This window comes from Cuculus canorus, chromosome 3 (assembly GCF_017976375.1).
Source record: "Cuculus canorus isolate bCucCan1 chromosome 3, bCucCan1.pri, whole genome shotgun sequence".
Taxonomy (NCBI): Eukaryota; Metazoa; Chordata; class Aves; order Cuculiformes; family Cuculidae; genus Cuculus; species Cuculus canorus.
In genome coordinates this window covers 47,653,826-47,675,810 of record NC_071403.1, presented here as the reverse complement: position 1 = coordinate 47,675,810, position 21,985 = coordinate 47,653,826, and the positions used below count along the sequence as shown (strand labels likewise).

The window sequence follows — 21,985 nt, the reverse complement described above, 5'->3', positions numbered from 1 at the left end:
GAACAGGATATGACCTAGCAGAACTGAACTGAAATATTAATGCAAATATAGGAGTCTTATGAGCTCTTTGGAAAGTTTGTGTTTTTCTGTGTTGCATTATAGTTATATATAATGCAGAATTAGTTAAATAGATATCTTTTGTGGCTATATGGGATTAGAAAAGGCAAGTCCTGCTTAACAAAAGCATCTTCTTCTATGACAAGGTGACCTGTTTAGTAGATGAGGGAAAGCCTGTGAATGTTGTCTACCTAGACTTTGGTAAAGCCTTTGACACTGTTTCCCACAGCATTCTCCTGGAAAAACTGGCTGCTCATGGTTTGGAAAGGTGTACTCTTCACCGAGTTAAAAAACTGGCCATGCCCAGAGAGTTGTAGTGAATGGAGTTAAATCCAGTTGGCAGCTGGTAATAAGCAGTGTTTCCCCAGGGCTCAGTGTTTGTGCAGGTTCCGTTTAATATCTTTATCGGTGATCGGGACGAGGCGATCGAGTGCTGCCTCAGTAAGTTTACAGATGACACCAGAGTGGGCAGAAATGTTGATCTGGCTAAGGGAAGGAAGACCCTGTAGAAGGATCTGGACAGGCTTGATCAATGGGCCGAGGCTAATTCTATGAGATTCAACAAGGCCAAGCACCGGGTGCTGCACTTGGGCCACAACAACCCCATGCAATGCTAGAGGCTTGGGAACAAGTGGCTGGAAAACTCCCCACCAGGGAGGACCTAAGGGGTATTGGTCAACAGCTGGCTGTGTATGAGTCAGCAATGCATCCAGGTGGCCAAGAAGGCCAACAGTGTCCTGGCTTGTTTCAGGAATAGAATGGCCAGCAGGAGTACAGAAGTAATTCTGCCCCTGTACTCAGCACTGGTGAGGCTGCACCTCGAATATTGTGTTTGGTTTTGGTCCCTGACTACAAGAAGGACATTGAAGTGCATTTCCAGTCATTGTTGAAAGATAGCGTAAGAACGACCCTATTGGTTCAGACCAGAGGTCATTCTAATTCTCTGATTATCAGGGACAGATATTTAGGGAAGGGTATATGTGTGTGGTGATAATTCCTTCAAATGTTGTCCCAGTCTCCAATGGTTTGGGTCCCAAGGACTTCCTGAGGCAGGAGGGAGTTCTTTACATGTAGTGACACTCAACAAATTTCCTTCCTAAGAGCTTTCCAATTTTCCCTTAAGCTCATATAAGTCCATAACATCCTGTGGTGAAGACTTCCAAAAGTAGAATGGAAAAATTATTTTCCTTCCCTGAAAATAGACATGAACGCTCAATGAAGTAATTCATTATTTCTACAGATTATGTAACTACAGAGATGCTGCTTCTATTTAAGGAGAAATAGCTGAAAGAAACAGTCCCTTTTGTCCTGTTTACATAGTGATTTGGCTGAGAATGGCACATACATGTATTTGGTCATTTATAAGTTATATAAAAATAGTCATTACCCTTCTGTCTGCTTTTAATTGATTCTTTCATAGCTTTAGATGCTCTTTGTGTAACAGATCTTTTTTTGTTATTTTTGTTATATTCTTTCTCCAGTGATATATAAAACCAGTTTGCTGCATCTTCAGCCCAGGCAAATGACAATATATCTCCCAGAAGTGCGGAAGATTTCAATGGACTACATTAACCTGCCTGTCTTTAATCCAAATGTTTTCAGCGAAGACGAAGATGATTTACCAGGTGAGGAGGAGGAGATCTGCCGTATTATGGGTTAAGTCAGATAGAGGGCAGATCACTTGTGTCCGTAGGCCCTGCGGGTAAACACATAAATCAAAATCCCTTAGTCAGATAGGGACTTGTAGAACTGAATTAGACCAAGGCTACTATGTGTTACAGACACTGTTTTATAAAATGTGTGGGTAATATAATCCATATAGAGCTGTTAAGTTTCAAGTTCATTGGAAAATTAGTTGTCGTCTATTTATTTAGCTAAGAATTCTCTGTAGATGGAAGCCTTGCATTCTGCATCTTTGTAGGACAGAATTGTAACATGTTGGAAGCCCAAAAAGGTCGTTCTTGTGACCTGCTGGCAGCAAAGCGCAGTCTGCTGTTAGGAGCTTGGGTTGAAGGCCACGTTCCTGTAAAACTCAGCTACCCCTTGAGAAGTGATTTGGATCCCATTTGGATTTTTAGCAATACCATGTCTTACAGAAAGTCTACAATAGTAAAGTAGTCTGTAAACAAGGGGGATCAGGAGGACTTTTCTTGTTTCATTGAGTTGTGAGGTGGCAGAAGATTCAAGCAATGCAGGGAAGGCTTGCATGCAGGTGATGTGAATGAGGCAGATAAAAGGACTGGAAGTCCAATCAAAGACCTCCTCCAATCAAAGAAAAATATCATCCTAATAAAATTAACAAATAATAGACAAGAAGATAAATGATTCTAATACATTTTCAGAATTTTCATATCAGTGAGGTATTCCTGTTCCCAGGTCACAGGTTTTTAGAACTACGGGAGTGGCCATCATGCCAGTACCCTTTAACGAGAAAGGTGTGTGAGCACTGCAAAGAAATTAAAGGCTTTTGCTAGAATTTGTTGAATAAATGGAAATACTCTCATATTTTCAGACCAAGGTTTTGACTGCTGGAGGTACCCAAGCTTCAGACTTGTCCTCTAGATGTCTAAAGAAATACTCTTGTGCTTATAATGAAGCCCATTCTTTCACGGTTTGGGGCTTGGCTTGGCTGATTTCCATCTACATGATATTCACCTGTAGGATCTAAAGAAAATAATAGAGACATTGATGATCATATATATAATTTGCATAGGAAGCACTGAAGATTTTCTGTTACGAAACTTGATCCAAACTGGCAGAAAGTAATGCAAAAATTAAATAGAAAAAAATGTTACTATTATTTTGTGTCCCTACCTGAAAACTGGATTCTATCTGGAATATCAATTCCTTTAATATCATTTAAAGAGCTGAAAAGTACCCAGACTTGCAGGTTGGTGAACACCACTTAATATAGGGTGGTGTTCCCCACACATAGGGCAAATTTGTTAGAAAACTTTGTTACAGCTCTTTGAGAAGGCTGATGAAAGAATTGTGCTACTGTGTCCTCACTAGGTGCCTTCCTTGCACATTTTTTCCTTTCTAGTCTCTTCTGAAAATGCATTTCTAACTTAGTAAAACAAAGCTACTTAAATCTTCAAAAACATTTTTAGGAATATCTTTTCTTAAAGCCTGCATATAAAGGAAAAAAAGTGCCATATACAAATGGTAAAAAATATTGTGGTGTGAATAATGATTACATGATAGATTAAAAGAAGGCATACTAGAAAGCTGCTCTTTGGCAGCGGAACATTAATAGTCAGGGTACTTTTGGGACAGGTGCTTTTTAATGTAGGCAGTAAAGATTTGGAAAGGCAAATGGACAGTGAATTGATTTAACTTGCAAAATATGCAAACAAATCAATTAAAACCCATTGGAGAAATGAAGAAAAACATTGCATTTAAACACTCCCAGATATTAAACAACACAGTAATCAATGAGATTTTATTTGATAAGCACATAATACCCATGACAGGGGAATTCACAGAACCACCTTCCTTAGGGTCGGTTAAGTTTAGCTGTCAGACGCCTTCTAAAGGAATGAACAGAACTACCATAAAAATTTGCCGGCATAGCCACAGACCTATCTCTCCATCTACCACGTTAGTGACTGATGCTGATAAAAGCCTAGTGCTATTGAAAATATAATTATAGGGCATTGGTAGATGACTAGAATTTTAATTAGAAATTAATTAGGAACTGGGCAGCGGCTGGAGGAGTCTGCCTAATGGATCTCTTGCCCAATCTGATCTTGCAAATCACAGAACTTCACAGAATTTGGCACTCTTAAACACCTGGATACGACTCTAGGACCCTGGGTGTTACTGTATTCTTTTTTTCCTCCCATAAACCTGCTGGTGTAACTCACTTATTTTCCATGTTTTTTTTTTTTTTATACAGGAAACCTAATAAAGAATGTACAAGATTCTTGGGGGAGAGGGGTTACATAGTATTTGCTTATCCCTCATTATTATATTATGATCCTTCTTGATTTATTTAGTTGTACTTGGTTCCAGTGTCCTCATTTCCCTACCTTGCTGCAGCTTTTCAGTAGTAGTTGCCATTGCTCTCACCACTTTTTTTGCCTTAGAAGAAGTCAAGAAGCCAAGTTAGTCATCCTAGGACTAGGGACAGAAAAAAAAAAAAAAGAGGTGGTGGTAGCCACCAGGTCTCTGCATGGATTTTCTTTTCTTTTGTTTGTTGATGTATTTCTTATCCAAAAAACTTCCCTGAAAACTACAGCGAGTCCTGATTCAGCAAGACTTTTCTTGATTTGAGTAGGAGTAGTTAAAATGGGCGGATGGGTGAATAATTCTGACACACCAGGTAAATGCCTTGGTCTGTGAAAGTCCATGGGAATCATAGTGTAGGCTGAGAGCAAGCTATGAATTCTACCTCTGAAGCATCACTCCCAAAAAATACATAAAAGCTGATCACCAGTGGTTACAAATGGATGTTGTGCAATGGTTATCAGTGGAGACAGGCTGGCTTACTTAAGCAAACTAATGTCTGAACCATTGATTTGGGGATCTGATAGCAGCCCATCCAAACGCAGCAGAGCAAGTAAGCAAGTCCACGGAGACAGCAGGTAGTTTAAAAAGTCAAAGATAAAGTGTAATGACTGTGTACAAAACACGTGCGGTGCTTTTTCTTCTAGCTAGCTTTAAAAAATGATCTCCACCCATTTCTGAATTTTAGGTAAACATTGCCATGAAGTTTTCCCCTTTAACTTTTTTCAGCGACCCAAGGGCTGAAGAAAACCCCAAAGTGTGTGAGATACTGCTTTGGGAAAATTCCCTATCTTAGTGCTATTTTTAGTGCTATTCCCTTTTTTTAGTGCTAAATATGATTCTATGATTAGTGTTTGTTACCCAGCCGCTTGCCCAACCCTTGCAGTCAGTAAGGGCGTGTAGCCCCTCACCCCTTGGGAATCGGGGCTGGGGTAGTCCCACTGCACTGGCCTCACCATCACCGTTGCATGTGGTGGGTAGGGGAGGCTGGGGCGGCTGGTGATGGTTTGTGTTGTTTGTTTCAGTTCCCGGCGCCCCCGGCGCCCCAGCCAGCAGCCCGCCGTGCACCGTCAACATCCCCATCGCCCCCATCCACAGCTCGGCCCAGGCCATGTCGCCCACGCAGAGCATCGGTCTGGTCCAGTCACTGCTGGCCAACCAGAACGTGCAGCTGGATGTGCTGGCCAATCCGCCATCGGAAGCAGGAAGTGAGGGAGTGGGGCCCTTCCCGGGGGCTCCAGGCCGCTTTCCTGGTCCAGGAGCTGGGGTGATGCCTGGGGCAGAGCTCAGCCGTGCTCCCCCTGCACCCCCTGCCCTCGCCCCGCCGCCCCCCATGCCCCCCACCATTGCCTTGGCCGACCTGCGGGACCATGGTGACCGTGAGCACGAGCCACCGCCCAAGGCCAAGGCCCCGCGGCCAGGGCCACAGCTGGTGGAAGGGGATGCTGTCGTCTTCGGAGCCACCCAGGAGCTGCAGCTGAACAAGATGAACCCCCCGCCACCCTACCCTGGCACCATCCCAGCCGCACCAACCGCTGCTCCACCGCCTCCACCCATTCCCCCGCAGCCGCCCCTCGATCTCTGCCTGAAAAAGGGGGAGTTCTCCCTCTACCCAGCAGGGCACTACCAGACACCCCTGGGGTACGAGCGGATAACGACCTTCGACAGCAGTGGGAACGTGGAGGAGGTGTGCCGGCCTCGCACCAGGATGCTCTGTGCCCAGAGCACATACACCCTGCCAGGGCCGGGCAGCTCGGCTACCTTACGCATCACCGCTGCTGAGAAGAAGATGCAGCAGCCCTGCACCAGTGCCACCCTGAACCGGCTCACGGTCCCCCGTTACTCCATCCCAACTGGGGACCCGCCGCCCTACCCCGACATCGCCAGCCAGCTGTCCCAGGGCAGAAGCATCACGCAGAGGCTGGACAACAGTATCATTCATGCAACTCTGCGGAGGAATAGCAGAGAGGCAGCCTTGAAAATGGCCCAGCTGGTGGACAGTCAGAGAGCCACCTTGCAACTTCCCCCAAAACCCAAGAGCAGCGTTGTGACAGCGCAGTACCAGCAGAGAGTACCCACCGCCTTGTACACTTGCAGCCAATGCAGCAGCAGCAGCGGTGGCAGCAGCAATGTAAGTGCTGGTGGTGGTGTGGGCAACATCAGTAGTGCCAACGCTAATAGCAGCACTTCCAGTATTGGTGGCATGAGACCTGATCTGAGCACAGGGAGTGGCTCACAGCACAGCTCCGTCATCGCTCACTCTGTCAGTACTTCACCTCTGGCATCCCAGTCCTCCTACAGCTTGCTGAGCCCACCTGACAATTCCCGTGACCGAGCGGATTATATCAACTCCGCCTTCACGGAGGATGAGGCCCTTTCTCAGCACTGCCCGGTGGAGAAATCAATACGGCATGTACCCATGGCCTTGACAGAGGCTGCCCTCAATGTAAAACGGCCACCACCATACCAGTGGGACCCTATGGTGAGTGAAGAGATATGGGTTCCTCAGGAAAGGACATCGCAGAGCTCAGTGCCCAACTCTCTAAAACCTACTCCTCTCATCATTGGTCAAACTCAACATCTGGACATGTCTCGAGTGCCGTTTGTTTCCCCCAAGTCTCCAACCAGTCCCACTGCCACTTTCCAGACAAGTTATGGGGTTGGAGTACCTTACCCAGGAAGCTACAGTGCCCCTCCCCTGCAGGGAATGCAGCCCCCCTGCTCCCCCAAAGAAGCTCTGGCCCCAACGCAGTTTGCACAGCAGGAGCCTACAGTTGTGCTTCAGCCAGGTTATCCATCCAACCTCTCTTATTGCCCTTTGCCACCCATGTACCCGGGAAGTAGCGCCTGCTCTAGTTTACAGCTGCCACCGATTGCCTTGCACCCATGGAGCTCCTACAGCACCTGCCCACCTGTACAGAACCCCCAGGGCACATTGCCTCCCAAGCCGCTCCTCATGGTGGAGAAGCCGGTGATCTCTCCCCCACCAGCAGAGCTGCAGGGCCATGTGGGCACAGAGGTAATGGTGGAAACGGCAGACACCTTCCAGGAGGTGCTCTCCTTGACAGAAAGCCCCGTTCCTCAAAGGACGGACAAATTTGGCAAGAAGAGCCGGAAGCGCCTGGATAGTCGAGCCGAGGAAGGCAATGTTCAGGCTATCACTGAGGGAAAGGTCAAAAAGGAGGCTAGGACGCTGACCGACTTCAATTCACTAATATCCAGTCCTCGGCTGGGGAGGGAAAAGAAGAAAGTCAAGAGCCAGAAAGACCAGCTGAAGTCCAAGAAGCTAAACAAGACAAACGAGTTTCAGGACAGTTCAGAGAGTGAGCCAGAGCTTTTTATCAGCGGGGATGAACTGATGAACCAGAGTCAGGGCAGCAAAAAGGGTTGGAAAACCAAAAGGAGTTTGAGGACAGCCAGTGAGCTGGATGAATTCAAGTGCCGGAAGGCAAGTGAGAAGGAGGACGGGAGGTTGGGGAGCCAGGGCTTTGTGTACGTGATGGCCAACAAGCAGCCGCTGTGGAACGAGGCAACACAAGTCTACCAGCTGGACTTTGGAGGGCGGGTGACCCAGGAGTCAGCAAAAAACTTCCAGATTGAGCTGGAAGGACGACAGGTGAGGGGGGGTGGCATGCATGGGCTGGGATGCGGGGCAGGGAGTGGGAAAGCCATGCCAGAAATAAGATCTGCCTCTCATATTTACGAGTGCCTCTCACTCATGTTAGCTGCTCCATGAAAAAGCTTTGCCACGTGGTAGATAAAATCCAACTGTAAAAGGTACAGATTTAGAATAAGGGTGAAGTTCACTTCTAAAGTAAATATATTTGGTCTTAATCCAGCTGGACATGGGAGTAAGGGCCTCCTTTAGTCTCACTGGCTCTCAATGCAGAGGGTAGGTGGGTTTTGTAATAAACACAACAGATCTCCCCAGAAGTAGCTGTGTTTGCTGTCAGTGGTTGTGGATGGCAGCTGAGTGAACACCGCTCCCTTCTTGCCATGCCCACAAAGGTTAGCCAGTCGGCAGATAGCTAAGGCAGAGACAATGGATGGGCAGTTAGGTTCCCTCTATGCCATAATTTCCCTTCGTGTGTTACCAGGACACAGGACTGTAACTCAGGAGACACATATTTCTTTCCTTGTCCAGCTGTCCCTTCTCTATAAGTCACTTGATTTATCAAAGACATCAAGACTTTTAACTCCCTCTGTTTCAACTTGGAAGTTAGATTATGTGTGCATATATATATGTCTTAAATATCCAACATGTATGATCAGTAGTAGTCTCTTGGGTTTTTTTCATCTATAACAACTTATTAAAAAGGCAGTGATCAGAGCTATTTATACCCCCTTCTGTTTCAGTTAAATGCCTGTGTATGCATGCCAGTGGTCAGTTGTGCAAAATCACCCAGCTGTAGCTTTTGTTGATGGGGGAACAAAACCTGACTTGTCTGAGGCACAGACAGCCTCCATTCTAGCTCAAGACTCTTCTCTGTAGAGCAAATACGATCTGGGCTTTTGATGAAGCAAATGAAAGAGCAGTAGTAATAGGCCAAACTTCAGATATTCCCTGCGGAAGAGCAATGAACAACCTGACTAGGCTTGCTTTACATTTCAAACAGCTCCTGATGCCCCTTTGCTAATTCATTCTCAGTGTAATTATGTGCTAGTGAAGTTTATGCAAAAGAAAACAGAACTACCAAGAATGTACAGCTTACTGGCTATGAAGTGCTGGCGTCGGGAGATTGGTTATTCCCTTTCCCAGAAAGTGCCTTTCTTTGAAAACAAAATCTGTTTTCCTAATGGGCTGATGACAAGATCTCTCCAATGCAGAGAACTGTATTTTCCTGCAGGAAGCATGATGATGCTAGTGTAACCCACATCTGCTGAAGTAATTGTTGACAATCTGCTTACACCAGTGCGTGTTTTCGAGCTCAATTTACTCTGATATCGCAGTCAAATACTCTTTACAGGCCTATAGTACAATGCTCTTAACTCTTCTTTGGCATCATAGCCCATTCTGTGAGCAGCCCCACTCGATATTAGCTCAGGAGGTGAGGTGTTTGCACAAAAGGAGCAAAAACATTTCACTTCTGTTCTTCTTTGGTTCCTTTTCTACGGTTCACTTGTTTTGACCGTGTTCTCTTTTTCCTTCCCTTCTCCTTCCGCTATTTCCCAGGTGATGCAGTTTGGAAGGATTGATGGCAATGCTTACATTTTGGACTTTCAGTATCCATTTTCTGCAGTGCAAGCCTTTGCTGTTGCTCTGGCTAATGTGACTCAACGACTCAAATGAACAAGCAGAGCCTGGAGAGAGGAAATCAAGTTAACCTTCTCATGAAGTCCAAACCGGAAGATGTCAGGGCAGCCTGCTTTAGGTGCGCAGAGGTGCCTGGGAGCAAAGAAGGCAGTAAAACTGGACAAGTCTCTTGGTGCCCGACAGAAGGGCATTAACTCTAATCAGTCATGGGGTGGAGGGTGGGGGGCTGGTTTCTGTTTTGTTTGTTTGTTCGTTCGTTTGTTTTCAGGTGGGTTTTTTTCCCTTTCTAAGCATTGTGCTGGGTCTCAGAAAGAGCAAAGGGTTGAGAGCCATTCAGTGTTACGTGGAGAAGTGTGGCTTTTGGCTTGTTGTGGTGGTTCTGCCGTGTTTGCTACAGTAAATGATGTAAGCTCATGGGGGGATTAAAAAAGACTGCTTTTTTTGATAGACTGCCTTATATCATACTGTTCTTTTTAAAACAGGGAACATAACTTTTTTTCTGGTCCAGTTTGTACTTCTACTACATCAGTGATAAGGCAAAAAAAAAAAAAAGAAGCTATAATACTTGAAGACACATGTTTCTTCTCTGATCTCTGATAATAACTGAGCGCCACAAGTTCCAAGGAGGCTTATGTAGGTCAATGTTTAATTTATAAATGATGATGTATTATTCAGAAGAGGAACAATTGTTACCAACTGGTGGTTTAAAAAACCCACTATATCAAAGAAGTTGATGTCTGCTTGTTTTGTGTGCTGTTATTGGGGATAAACATCTTTCAGTAGGTGACAGAAGGTCGAGGAGGAAATAATTACAAGCATTGCTCCATTTGTTTTGAGGAATAAACGTCTTTCAGAAGGTGACAGAAAACAGGGGAGGAAATAATCATGAGTGTTGCTTCTTTGCTTATATTGATCAGCAGTCTTCTCTGATTTGGCCTGTAGCTGGGAGAGGTTCAGTGTGACCAGATGTACCTCTGAGGTCACACCTGTACATGTTCCTCATTTAAATGTGTTTACACTTTATAAACAAAGTCTTTCAAGTGAATGAGAAGGCACATTCAGTCTTCTTAGCAATCAGTATGAATCGAGTTCTACAACAGTGTATCAGTGCTTGAATTGGAAAGGAGGCAGAAGTATAGCAAGTCATTACAGGAAGCAGTTTCATCAGGAAAGCAATTTCATTACAGAAAACGACATCATGGCTGGCTGGAGGACAAATGAGTTGAAAGAGGAAGGGAAGATTGGACAGAATCATCGCTTTTATCAGCTTGCTACTTGAGTAATCTTTGTAACTGTGGTTTGAGAATATAATGCTCCAGTTAAAAGCAGGAAGCCAAAGTTTACATGGAGTATTAACAGAGGAATGCTTACTAACCGTGGCATGACTGCAGTTCTTCCTGGTGGACATACAGACTTGTTGAGCATTTCAGAAGGGTTGCTTGCACAAAAGAGTTTTCTGTGTTGTCCACGTGTTGCGCTCATATTTATTTGCTTTCTCTCTTTCCTCCTTGCCAGCATTTTGCTATGGAATATGTTTTGATATGGAAGTAGTTATCTCAGTAACACACAAACCCCCGAACTATTCATGTAATTATTTGGACCTTAGATCACAAAACGTAACTGCAGATTTCCTTAAGAAATTACTCGTTTGAAGTGAAAGGCACACTGAGAAAGATGTTGGTTGAGGTGTCAGCTTCTTTGTTTTTGTCAGTTTAACTTCCTACTTGAAGAACTCGGTGTAACTTAAGATGAATAGGTGTGATTTTCTTTCTTTGCTTTTCTTAAATCCTAACGGTAGGGCAGATTCGTGTTGCATTTGATTCGTTCTAGAGGAATACATCATTCAAGATAAGACTGCTGTAGTAGAAGTTACCAACATTCAGTGAGCTTATAACTTCTGCTCTGCTGAGGCTTCTAGAGCTGTGCTGCACAGAGGGAGTAATGCCGGTCAGAGAGGAGTTTCAGAGAGTTTCCAAGGAAGATGACAAGGCAGATTATCCACAGATAATGTCCCACAGGGTAAGTCCAGGGAAAAACAACTGCAAGATGGTTTCCTTGGGGAGAGGAAGCAGAATTAGGAAGAAATGGGGGGGGAAGTAGGTGATACCTTGACTGTATTATCCCAAAGCTCAGCAGCTTCTGCCTGTGTGTGGCAGAAATCAGACACAACATTCCCCTTGGCTGCTAGCAGGTTGTTGTTGGCTTAATTAGTTATTTTTGTTGAATTTCTGTGAGTTTTCTGAGCCCATTTGTATTCTTTCTCACAGGCATGATTAATTCAGCAGTTTGAGTGCCTGTATGTATGATGTAAGTGGAATAGAGAAATGGAAATAGATTTGGTTCTGTTCCCTTTAAAATCAGTGGAAATGTTTCCCTTGGATTTTTGTAGAAGCACCATTAAGCCCTTTGTCTGTAACATGCAAACCCCCTGTACAGTGCGTTGAATTCTCAGTCCGCTGACTCCGATACACAAGGAGGAAAGTTGGACGATGAGAGTTCTCACCTGCCCTGAGGTCTGTGCTGACCAGTCATACTCAAATTGGAATACGAGAGGCACACACTGAACACGGGAAGAGAAGCAGCATGCCGTGGCTTGTTTGCTTGCTTCTTGAGGGAAGGGCCACTCAGCCCCATGTTAGAATTCATCAGCTGGAAGGAATATCACTTGTAGTCTTAAGCCAAAATTCTCAATACCTGGAAACAATATGAATGTGTTTTTTTAAACAAAATCTAATCTAAATAGGACTTCTTTATGCAGTTCCTTTAACCTTCCAGGGAACAGCATTCCTCTTCATTTGTTGCCAAATGCTTCCGGTTATCAGCAGTGTTGTGCTAATGGAGAGCCATGAAATGAAATCTGATACAACAAGTAGCAGAGTTAATTTGGTTTCCTTGGCCCAGGTCATGATTCTGGTGGCACTTAGGAAGAGCCTTGTCATAGAGGAGACCTGGTTTCTGCCCTAGCTAAGCGCAAGGAGTAATTGTCATAAATAAGGAAAATAAATGCAATTTCTAACATCCTTCCTATTGACTTATCAGAAAATGTTATGTGATAAGATAATCTTTTATATTTTGAAAGTAATTTAACTGAGTCCCTTTAATTAATAGAGGATTTTAATGGTGTAGAGAATACCCAGTGTTTGAGAGAGAAAATGCTCTCAAATATATATAATTTTAATGAAAGGAGTGGAAACTATGTAAGTGTCTCAGCATGCAATCGGATCCTAAATTATACAAAGAACAAGCAAAAGTGACAGTTGTTTTATAATATAGGAAACAAATTTATAAGCTCTCCCCAATAATCACTTAATCTTGAAGATCACCATTGCATTCAGCCAAAAAGGTAAGTGTTACGTTTTATATTTCATTAGTAAAACCCAGGCTTTCTGTAGATAACTAAGTTCTTCTAGGAAGAATGTAGCAAAGTGTTCAGAAATATCTAGTTCTTTTATACACACGGTAATTTCCAGTAGTTAAGTATGTTTTTCCAAAGCATTTTTTATTTGTGCAATAATTGTGACAGTTTAGGGATTTTATGGTATTTTTGTTGGGTTTTTTTTGTTGGGTTTGGTTTTCGGGGTTTTTTTTTTTTTTTTTGAGGGAGTTTTGGGTGTTTTTTTAAAAGATAATTTAATGCAGATTTCTTGTTAATGTCCAAAAGACAAATTATTTATCTTGTGTAATGTAATAAGTGATTTAGGGATAATTTTATTACTACGTATCAGTGAGTTATACACATTTTCTTATTTATATAAGTAACTGATAGCAGTATGTTTTGCTGCAAGTTAAAAATGCATATAGAAAGACCTGTTTTTGCTGGATTTTCATAATTCAAGCAGGCAAAAAATATTTTTGGCAGCTGAACGCAGTGAGTTTGCTGTGGAGGACTGTGTCAACTGCAAGGAGAGTTAGATGACTTCTTTGGAACCTGCAGAAATCTGTCGTTTTCCACTGTTTTCCTCCTTTGTTTCTAACTGTATTTCAGTTGGGAATGGTTTTAAAAATACAAGGCTTGATTTGTTTCCCCTCTTTTTAGTATGGTGCTTTTTCTTGACATTTAAAATAAGATGGCTTATGTGATAAAAGGGTATAAGGATATAAACTCAGTCTGGGAAAAGTTCATTGCATAGTTTATAGGAGAGTTTGACAATAGCGTAATCCACTGCTATGCAGAGAAACAAGCAAACTAGCTTGGAGTAAGCTAGCTGAGGCACAAGAAATAATGTAGCAGTAGATGCACTTCCCTCTGCCCCTCCTTCAGCTGGGCTCAGCTGATTCCAACACAGCCATAGTGCTTCTGATACCTGAGGAGCGCTGCACAGATGTGATGAAGCTGAGCCCTGACGGTGCCTGCAGCAGCTTTGCCTCTTCAGGATGTTCCATTCAGAGACCTGGTCGAGTAGGTGTTCCTCCACTTATCCTTCTAGGTCTGCTCCAAGAGCAGTGTTCAGCTGCCACAGGGTTGGGGCTGCAGCAGCTTTGGGCAGAGAAAGTCCTGATGCCAGCCAGTGGCCCTGGTGGCCATTTGAAGTCACCTCTCCACTGGGGTTGCAAAGGGATGCAACGGAGAACCCGGTTCTTTTGAACTAATATGCCTCATATCCTCGAAATATGGCTCCTAACAGAGCCAAAAAAAATCGATACTTAAAGCCTGGTATGAAGTGCACCATGCATGGAGTGGCAAAATTTAGCTTGAAACAGTGGGAATATCATATTTCTGCAACACCCTAAGAAACTATGAAGAGAGAGGTGAAAGAGGGAAAAAAGGAATTATCACATTAATAGTTTTGCACTGAGTTCCAGAGGTAGCAGTTACACGTGCCGTGGGCTGCCTGAGTATCAGCAAATCTACACACAGGTTCATCTCAGATAAACTTTCTGTGATGCAACCACATCAGTTCCACATTTCTCTTCCCAGTTTTATTCCAATGTTCTTATGAAGATGCATGAAGGTGTACAGGTATCAGACTTTGTACAGATATCTGACTTTGCTGAAGCCTTGAGCCTGGACTTTCCATAGATCCAGGTTGTCCTTGATGTGTCTTTTCAGTGTCCTTTTAGAAATTCCAGACAGATTTGGGACCTTGGCTGACTGTTGCCTCAGACAATTTCTGTACATTTGCTTTTTGCAGCCTGATGTGTGTGATCCTCTGTTCTCTTGGTGCCCCGTTACCTCTCAGAAACAGTTTAAGTCCTCATATGAAGAGAGTGACACATGCAAAAAACGATTTGATTGAGAGAAAGGGCGGAGAAGACTGAGTAAATGTTCACTGGGTTTTTAGAATGTGTTTCTCATAGCAACAGTTTGGAAACTGCACATTCCTGCAGAGCCCAGTAGGTCTCCCTTCGAGATCGTTAACAGATGAGTCACGTGCTGACAGAAGGCCAACTTCTAGCCTCGCTACATGGTTACAGCAAGATACATAAAAGAGTAGAATCCAACCCAAAATGTACTTTCCAGTTTCTGTGTGATTTTGAAGTAAGAATGTCTTATATGACCCATATGTCCGCTGTGACCCATACATCCAATAATAAAGTGTTGGCCAACAACTGTATTGACAGGTCTGTATTAACCCCCTGAAGAATGCTAGAAGTAGAATCCTGGGGATGCAGTAGTCATTCAGATTTTTGCCTTTTATTCCCATTTCTAGGATTCCATCAGAGGGGAGCAAGCAGTTTATGTTATTTAGAGATTGGCGTAATGGTTTTCCCCGAATAAGAGAGCAAATGTTATCATACTGCTAACACAAGTGGACAAATTCTGGTAGACAGTTTTGTTTCATTTTCAAGTCCCTTCACCTTCAAAACAAGCACAACCCTCCATCAGCAAATACCGATGCAGAGTCCTGCTGCCCTCAGGAGTAGTCTGCAGGTCCTCTGGGCAGGACTGGAATTTACATGCATCATTGTCAAAGGAATAAGATTAATCACTATTTGTGAACAACGGCCTATGCGAATTATTTTATCTTTGTATTTCTTTAATTTTTTTCTAAAGGAAATCCTGCGTAGAAGTTTTAAGATGAAAACTCAGCTTTGTGTGTTGCCTAATATTTCTGAAGATGTATCAGGAGATAATTTCTTTGGGCAGTTTGATTGTTACTACATCTATAAAATTATATTTTTAAGACAAAAGCAATTAACCAAATAAAGGAATTAAACAGGATTTAGTGAAGCAATTCTAGCGAAGAAAATTAAAATCTTCACCCTTCAACTTTTGGTTCTGCCGATGGATCTACAATGAGAAATTTGTGCTTCAAGGCAAATTGATTGTTGTGGACCACTATGCAAGTGCACAAGTTTCCTGGTCCAGAGCTCATTGCAGGATCAATATAACATGATTTTGTGAGGTTTAGAATGAAATAAATGAAAACACTGAATACTTACCTTTCAGTGGGAAAAAAAAAAAAAAAGAGTGGTATGGCGTTAAAGCCTGACAGTTTCTTCTTAATCCTCACCCTCCAGTTTTCATTATTACAAATTTAAAAATATGATCTGTTTCAGCAATTCTAAATCCTGACAAATAGACAAAATGTTGTCTATTTGTGGAATGTTTATCTTACTGGCCAAGTAGATGGCTTAAGGTAAGGATTACAATTAAAGTAATAATAAAAGAGAAGCATTTTTCAACAGCGTGCAGACACCTGAGTTTCAAGTATTTCATTGGAATAGTGCTCGGCATGTAATTCCTACATACGTTGTTTCAAGCTCTTTGTTCAGAACTTTCCTAATTTTCCCTTTGCTTCTTTGTTTGCTTGATACATGTTTTGCCTTTGGTTTCCTTCCATTTCATTGTTTCTGCATTTGCTGCTTCCTTTTCTTTTTGTGTGTTGTGTGTTCGGGGAAGGGTTTGTCTGTTCAAGATCTTGTTGTTTATTGTAGATAAAATACATGGTGTTGTGGAATAGCATGGGGGATGCATTTGATTGAAAAGGCACTGTAGTGTTTCCTGAAAAACAAGGGGAGCTGCATTTGTTTATAAATGCATTATTTTGGTACTATGACTTTGAACATGATTTTGGATTTTTTTCCTTTTTTTTTTTTTATTTAATGAGCGTATGGTCATGCAGGTGCATGCGTTCTTAAGCTAGCAAGCCCAGCATGTTTTTCTTAAAAGTTTTTGAAAATCTGGTACACGGTTTGTGTACTTTTACATACCTATACTATTTTTAAAATTCCTTTTTTGGAATCTTAAGTTTCCTTTTTTTTTTTTTTTTTTCCTCCTCAGTATACCATGGTATACCTGGTTTCCACTGTACTTTAAAACTTACCCTGATCTGCCTCTCCTTTTATGTATCTTGTGTAGGTATTTTGCAGGAGGTGCCTAGAAAGCATTGTCAGTTTCCCTATAAAAATGTGGTTTGTCCAAATTCTTTACTGTCTACATGATTGAGAGATGGACTGATTGCCCTGTTTTCCTTGATTTGGAGTTGTAAGAGTTGTCCAGCTGTTGCTTAATAAAATTTTGCAGACTAGAAAATTGACGTGTTTTTTTGGATTCTGCACCTTGTCAAACACCTTTAAATACTTTTACAGCAGACGTGAAGTCTGCACGGGAGCAACCCGAATAATAAAGGCCAGAGACCGTTATGCTTTCTCTTTTCAATGACTATATCCACAAGTTCCACTGAACTTGATGCGTGCAGCCCATCATACTTTGTGTCATTTGTATGGGAGGATGGATGGCAAAGATTTCGTGGTAATAATGTTCCTGTCTGCCGGGATACCAGCTGATTCTTGTGCTATTTCTCCTCTGCTTGCTTTCCTTTTTAAGGAAATTACCTTTGGGGCTTGTGGTGCTTCTCGTTTTGTCATTGATATACTGGAAACTTTAACATTACCACAAGGAATTCCTCTGTCCTGTCATCTTTAACAACAGAATAAAATGCTGTGATGGCCAGTGTTCATTCTCTGTTTTTTAACTAAAATAAGTAATCTAGGGGGCTGAGAAAATAATTTTTAAAAGGGTAGTAAATCAGCTTATCTTGCCTTATAAATGTCCCAGCTGTGGCACAAATGAGAGAATCCTGGCATGGATCCTCATAATAAGTTCCCCTAATAGACCCAGGTTGCCAGTGGAGTTTTGCAGGGGTCTGTGCTGGATCATCCCGTGTTCGCAATATTCATGGGTGGCCTTGAAAAGAGTTTGAACGTTGAGCTATAGAGTTTACCAATTAAGTTACTCTAAGTAGTAAAGGCAATGGCCAATTGTCAAGAATCTCAGAAAGTCTTGATGAAATTTGGCAATAAAATAGCAGGTGAAACTCAGTGTAGAATCATAGAATCATAGAATAGTTTTGGTTTGAAGGGACCTTAGAGATCATAAAGTTCCAACCCCGCTGCCATGGGCAGGGACACCTCCCACTGGATCAGGCTGCCCAAGGCCCCATCCAACCTGGCCTCGAACACCCCCAGGGATGGGGCATCCACAACCTCCCTGGGCAGCCTGTGCCAGGGCCTCACCACTCTCATGGTGAAGAAATTCTTCCTTATGTCTAGTCTAAATCTGCCCCTCTCCAGTTTATACCCATTGCCCCCAATCTATAGTGTAGGTAAATGTAAAGTGATAAACGTGAGGGGGAAAAAGCAATCCTAACTTCACATTTTTAGTAATGTTCTCTGTCGTAATCTCTACTACTTAGGAGAGATATCTTGAGAGTTTGATAGGTAGCTCTCTGAAAACATCAGGTTGGTGCTCAGCAGCAGTCAAAAGAAGAAAATAAAATGCTGATAATATAAGGAAGGGAATTGAGAGCAAAGCAGAAAATATCAGGTGACTGTGTAACACTGCAGTTCACCACACTTCACATACTGCACGGTACTGGTCCCCTTGTCTCAGAAAAGGTAGAGATCTGGGGAAGATTCACAGAAGGGCAACAGAAGACACAAATCAACTTCTATGTAAGTAATGACTGCAAAGGCTGAGACCTTTCACTCTGGAAAAGATGCAGCTTAACAGGATTGCTAGAGAGCCACCAAAACAGGAGGAACGTGGGAAGGTGGGTAGGAGTCTCTGTTGATTGTCTCTTCCTGCAGAAAAACTAGGAACTATACAATGAAAATAACGTGAAATAATACCAAGGAAGGAAATCAAACGAAAGGAGGTGGTTGTTCAAGGAGTGAGTAGCCAAAGCCACGTTGCCAAGGGATGCTGCGATACAAGAACTTTACAAGAATTCAAGCAGGACTGTGAAAGTCCAAGAAAGAAAAATCCCCTAGGACACTAAGCAAGCTACAACAGGAGCAGAAAGTTCCCTGAGCTGAAAATGGTGAGAGGCTGGGAGAGTATTGGGGATAATAGTGTATGAATTTGCTCTGGTTTTGCTCTTCCTGAGGAATCTACAAATATCTCTTGTAGGAGACAAAATACTGGGCTTAAATGGATTCTTAATGTAGCCCAGTGTCACCATTCATATACATCAGCATTTCTAAAACAAGCTTATACCTGGAGTGTCTGCCTCTGGGCATGAGGAGAAGCAGGAGAATTCACAATCTGAAGTCTTGAATGCTTTGCACCGCAACTGTGAGAAGTCGTCTTCTGGCATCAGCACTGCTCAGGGAATGAGTTCTGGGGGTGTGCCAACATTCCTGAAATCATCTCTTAGCTCTATTTGAGTTTGCAGGTGAAATTAAATTTCTGCTAAGATGCAGAAATTATGAAATTAGTTGTTAAGTTTGGAGACCCAAGAAATAGTGCTTCTGGTCATGGCACTCTGCTTTGACCTTGTGCTGTTTTGCTTTTTGCTTTGGCAAGTTTCGGTGTTTCATTGAGCCAGTAACTGGCCAGGTGAACTAAGCTGCAGTTTCCTTTTAGATCAAAGTTCTGGCAGTTCTCAGATTTTTCCTTCTTTGTGTAGCATATTGACTTAAAATATAGTCATTTTCTGCTTCTCTGCCCTCTTTTAGTGTTAATTCGAGGCAAATTGCCAGCTACAGCACTGGTGGTTGATTCAGTTCAGAGTAACAGCCTGAACTATTTCTATTTTGTAATTTCTTGTAATTTCTCTTGCTTGTGGAGCTGAGCTTATGCAGCTTGGTTTGTGGCACTGAAAGATTATCTTGGAAGCCCCCTCTCTGCTGGGGGCAACCTGCTAAATTGAATACGTGTAGTCACTTGTATTTTTTTAAATAAACTTCAGGTTTGCTGCATCACCTGTACGTGTCAGTACAGAAATAAGAGTAGATGAGAACACTGGGGCCGTAACCAGCTCTGGAGAGAGAGGAGGCAGGAAAGGAAGCAAACAGATCTGCGGAGGTGGCTTGTTTGAGGGAGGTGGCTGCTGAACCGTGCCTGCCTGGAAATGCCAGCTTGTGCAAAGGCAAAATTTAGCAATTAACGGAGGCTGCAGCAAACAAATAAAAATGCGAGCCTTAAGGAAAATGTCCTGAAAAGCTTCCTGTGATGATTTTTCTCCCCTCTTAATAGCACATACTTGTTCTTTTTTATCAATGATTGTGTGGTTTGTTGATAATAGTGCTATTGTATCTTTATAATGTAGGTGAATACAAGGGCTGTTTGTGCCCAGTGCCCTCTGTGCTGCCTGGTTTAGAGCTCAGATGGATATGTGCAGACACTGAGGGAACAATATTTAAGCAGGAGCTTTTTGAAGAGAAACTGAGAATTCAGCTGCTATACATATACTTAAGCTTGTATATATGATTTAATAATTGCTAGCTGGATGATGAGCCTTTTCGCCAAGGCAGTTTGTTGTTGTTGATGTCCTCTTGTTGATGGCATCTTCCATTTTTTATTAGCATGACTACCAAAATCCCTATCAATAATAAAATAGCAGTCTTTACTTATTGGTAACTTTTTCAGTAGCAGCCCAGTTTTCAGTATGCAATTGTAATGGGATACACTCAGGCCTAAGTAATTACCTATAGTTGTGATGGAGTTGTACAAGATTAGAGAAAAAAAAATTAAGCACTTCACACTAATTGAGATTCATTTCAGACCTTTTCATCGCGCTCCTCATCCATTATACCTGTGTATTGCATATTCTCATTTTCTGTTCTCTTTAAAGCAGACACATTTGAAATCTTGTTGTTGTTTGATCAAAGGGAAACCTATTCATCTAGGGAAATATTTGGCTTTGTTGCATCTCCTGATCTTTTTAGCCTTTCCAACTGTTCCATGTTTTCTTCCAAGTCTCACTTCCCCATGGATAAGGAGGAAAGTTAGGTTTGAGCTGCAGTAGGTAACATTCTTTGTTCTCTCTCATCGTTCTCTGTGGTGATAATTCTCTCTCTTAAAACACGAGTATCTCTGTTCCCTTTGTTGCACAGTTTGGTGAGATTAATTTCTTCCTTTTCCCTTTCAAAGCCTTTTAGGACTTGTAATCTGAAAGGGTGCTTATTTTAGAGAAGAGTCTATATGAGGCAGCTGTGGCAAAGGGAAGTTACTAAAGATGATTTAAACATCATAGAGCCTTCTAATTGCCTCACGCAGAGGCAGCCAGATGTAGAGTCTTATCTTTAGAAGTCACGTAGCGGTGATTTGACTTTTAAGTGACTTCTCTATCTCAGTCACTTTACAATATTTTCTAATGAGGGCAGCACCCTTGTTTTCAGCAGATCTATGAACACTCCATAAGATTTTTCTCCTTGAGCTCGTGTGTTTGCTAGTATAATCTGAGGTGGCAAATGTTCATTTCAGCGAGCTTTATTTGTATGGCTTAGAGAGTACTTTTTAACCTCTCCATATAGTCACTAAAACCAAAATTCCAGTTTTATTCATTAATCCACAGCTAGTGTTCCATTTACGTGACGCTAACAGTTTTATCTGCAGTTTATAAAATATACAGGTTTTAGCAGATTTGAATTGTGTCTGATCAACAGAACATATAAATGAGTGTGAAAAAAGACTGAGCATCTTTTCCAGAACAATGGCGTGTGTATGATTCACACTGGAAGTTCTGCTATGAACTTCAGAAGTTCCAGATGCCAATGAAGTGTCCCCTCAGGCCATAAATTGAGAGAGCATCCTTTGGAGAGCTGCCAAAAGCCACAATTATATTCCACTTCTGGAGATCATGGAAAATTTGAGTGAGAGTAAAATGCGACACACTGAGTATCATCAGAAGTTCTGTATTATGTTCATGATAAAAGCTGTCCGAAGAGCAAGGCAGTAGCAATAGAAAAAGGAGAGGCTCTGGGAAGTCAGTGAAGCTGTCGGAATGGATCAGCAGCGTATGAGACAGAATGTACCTTCCACCTTCCTGCTTCAGAAGAAGCAAGGACAAAACTCATGAGCCGAAGCATTAGTCTAAATCACTTACATTCAGATATATCGATGCAAAATCTACAATGATTGTCATCCGTGCCATCATCATTTAAAAGATAGTAGCCATGGAAACTAATTTTTTTTTCTAGTATTGTTACAAAGTGATGATTTCATGTGAGGAGAATCAAATTAATGAAAGACAAAGAGAATTATGATTGGAAATATTCTGAAGTAGAGAGTGCAGCACACTAAAAGCCATTTGCATGTATTAGGAAAATGCCTTTATTTATCTACAGATAATCATGATGAATAACCTTATAGCAAGATTCTTTGCACCTCTGAAGTTACAAGCAAGTCAGTGAAAGAAAAATCCGAGGAATCCAGCTGTCCTAAGCTGGGGGTCAGGTCTGGAAGACCAAAAATGGAGTTAATTACGAGAAAGTGAT

At 42.4% G+C, this 21,985-nt stretch overlaps 1 protein-coding gene across 11 annotated transcripts in view; it reads left to right on the top strand.

The window, feature by feature from the left end:
• The window catches only part of TULP4 (TUB like protein 4), a 158,494-nt gene extending 140,821 nt beyond the window's left edge, over positions 1–17,673 (top strand). For all 11 annotated transcript variants that reach the window (XM_054061102.1, XM_054061103.1, XM_054061093.1 and 8 more), the window contains 3 exons: positions 1,539–1,682; positions 5,091–7,681; positions 9,239–17,673. In XM_054061102.1, coding sequence (XP_053917077.1) covers positions 1,539–1,682; positions 5,091–7,681; positions 9,239–9,355 — 2,852 coding nt within the window. In that variant the 3' untranslated portion in view covers positions 9,356–17,673. The remainder of the gene's footprint in view (positions 1–1,538; positions 1,683–5,090; positions 7,682–9,238) is intronic.
• The last annotated feature ends 4,312 nt before the right edge of the window (positions 17,674–21,985 follow it).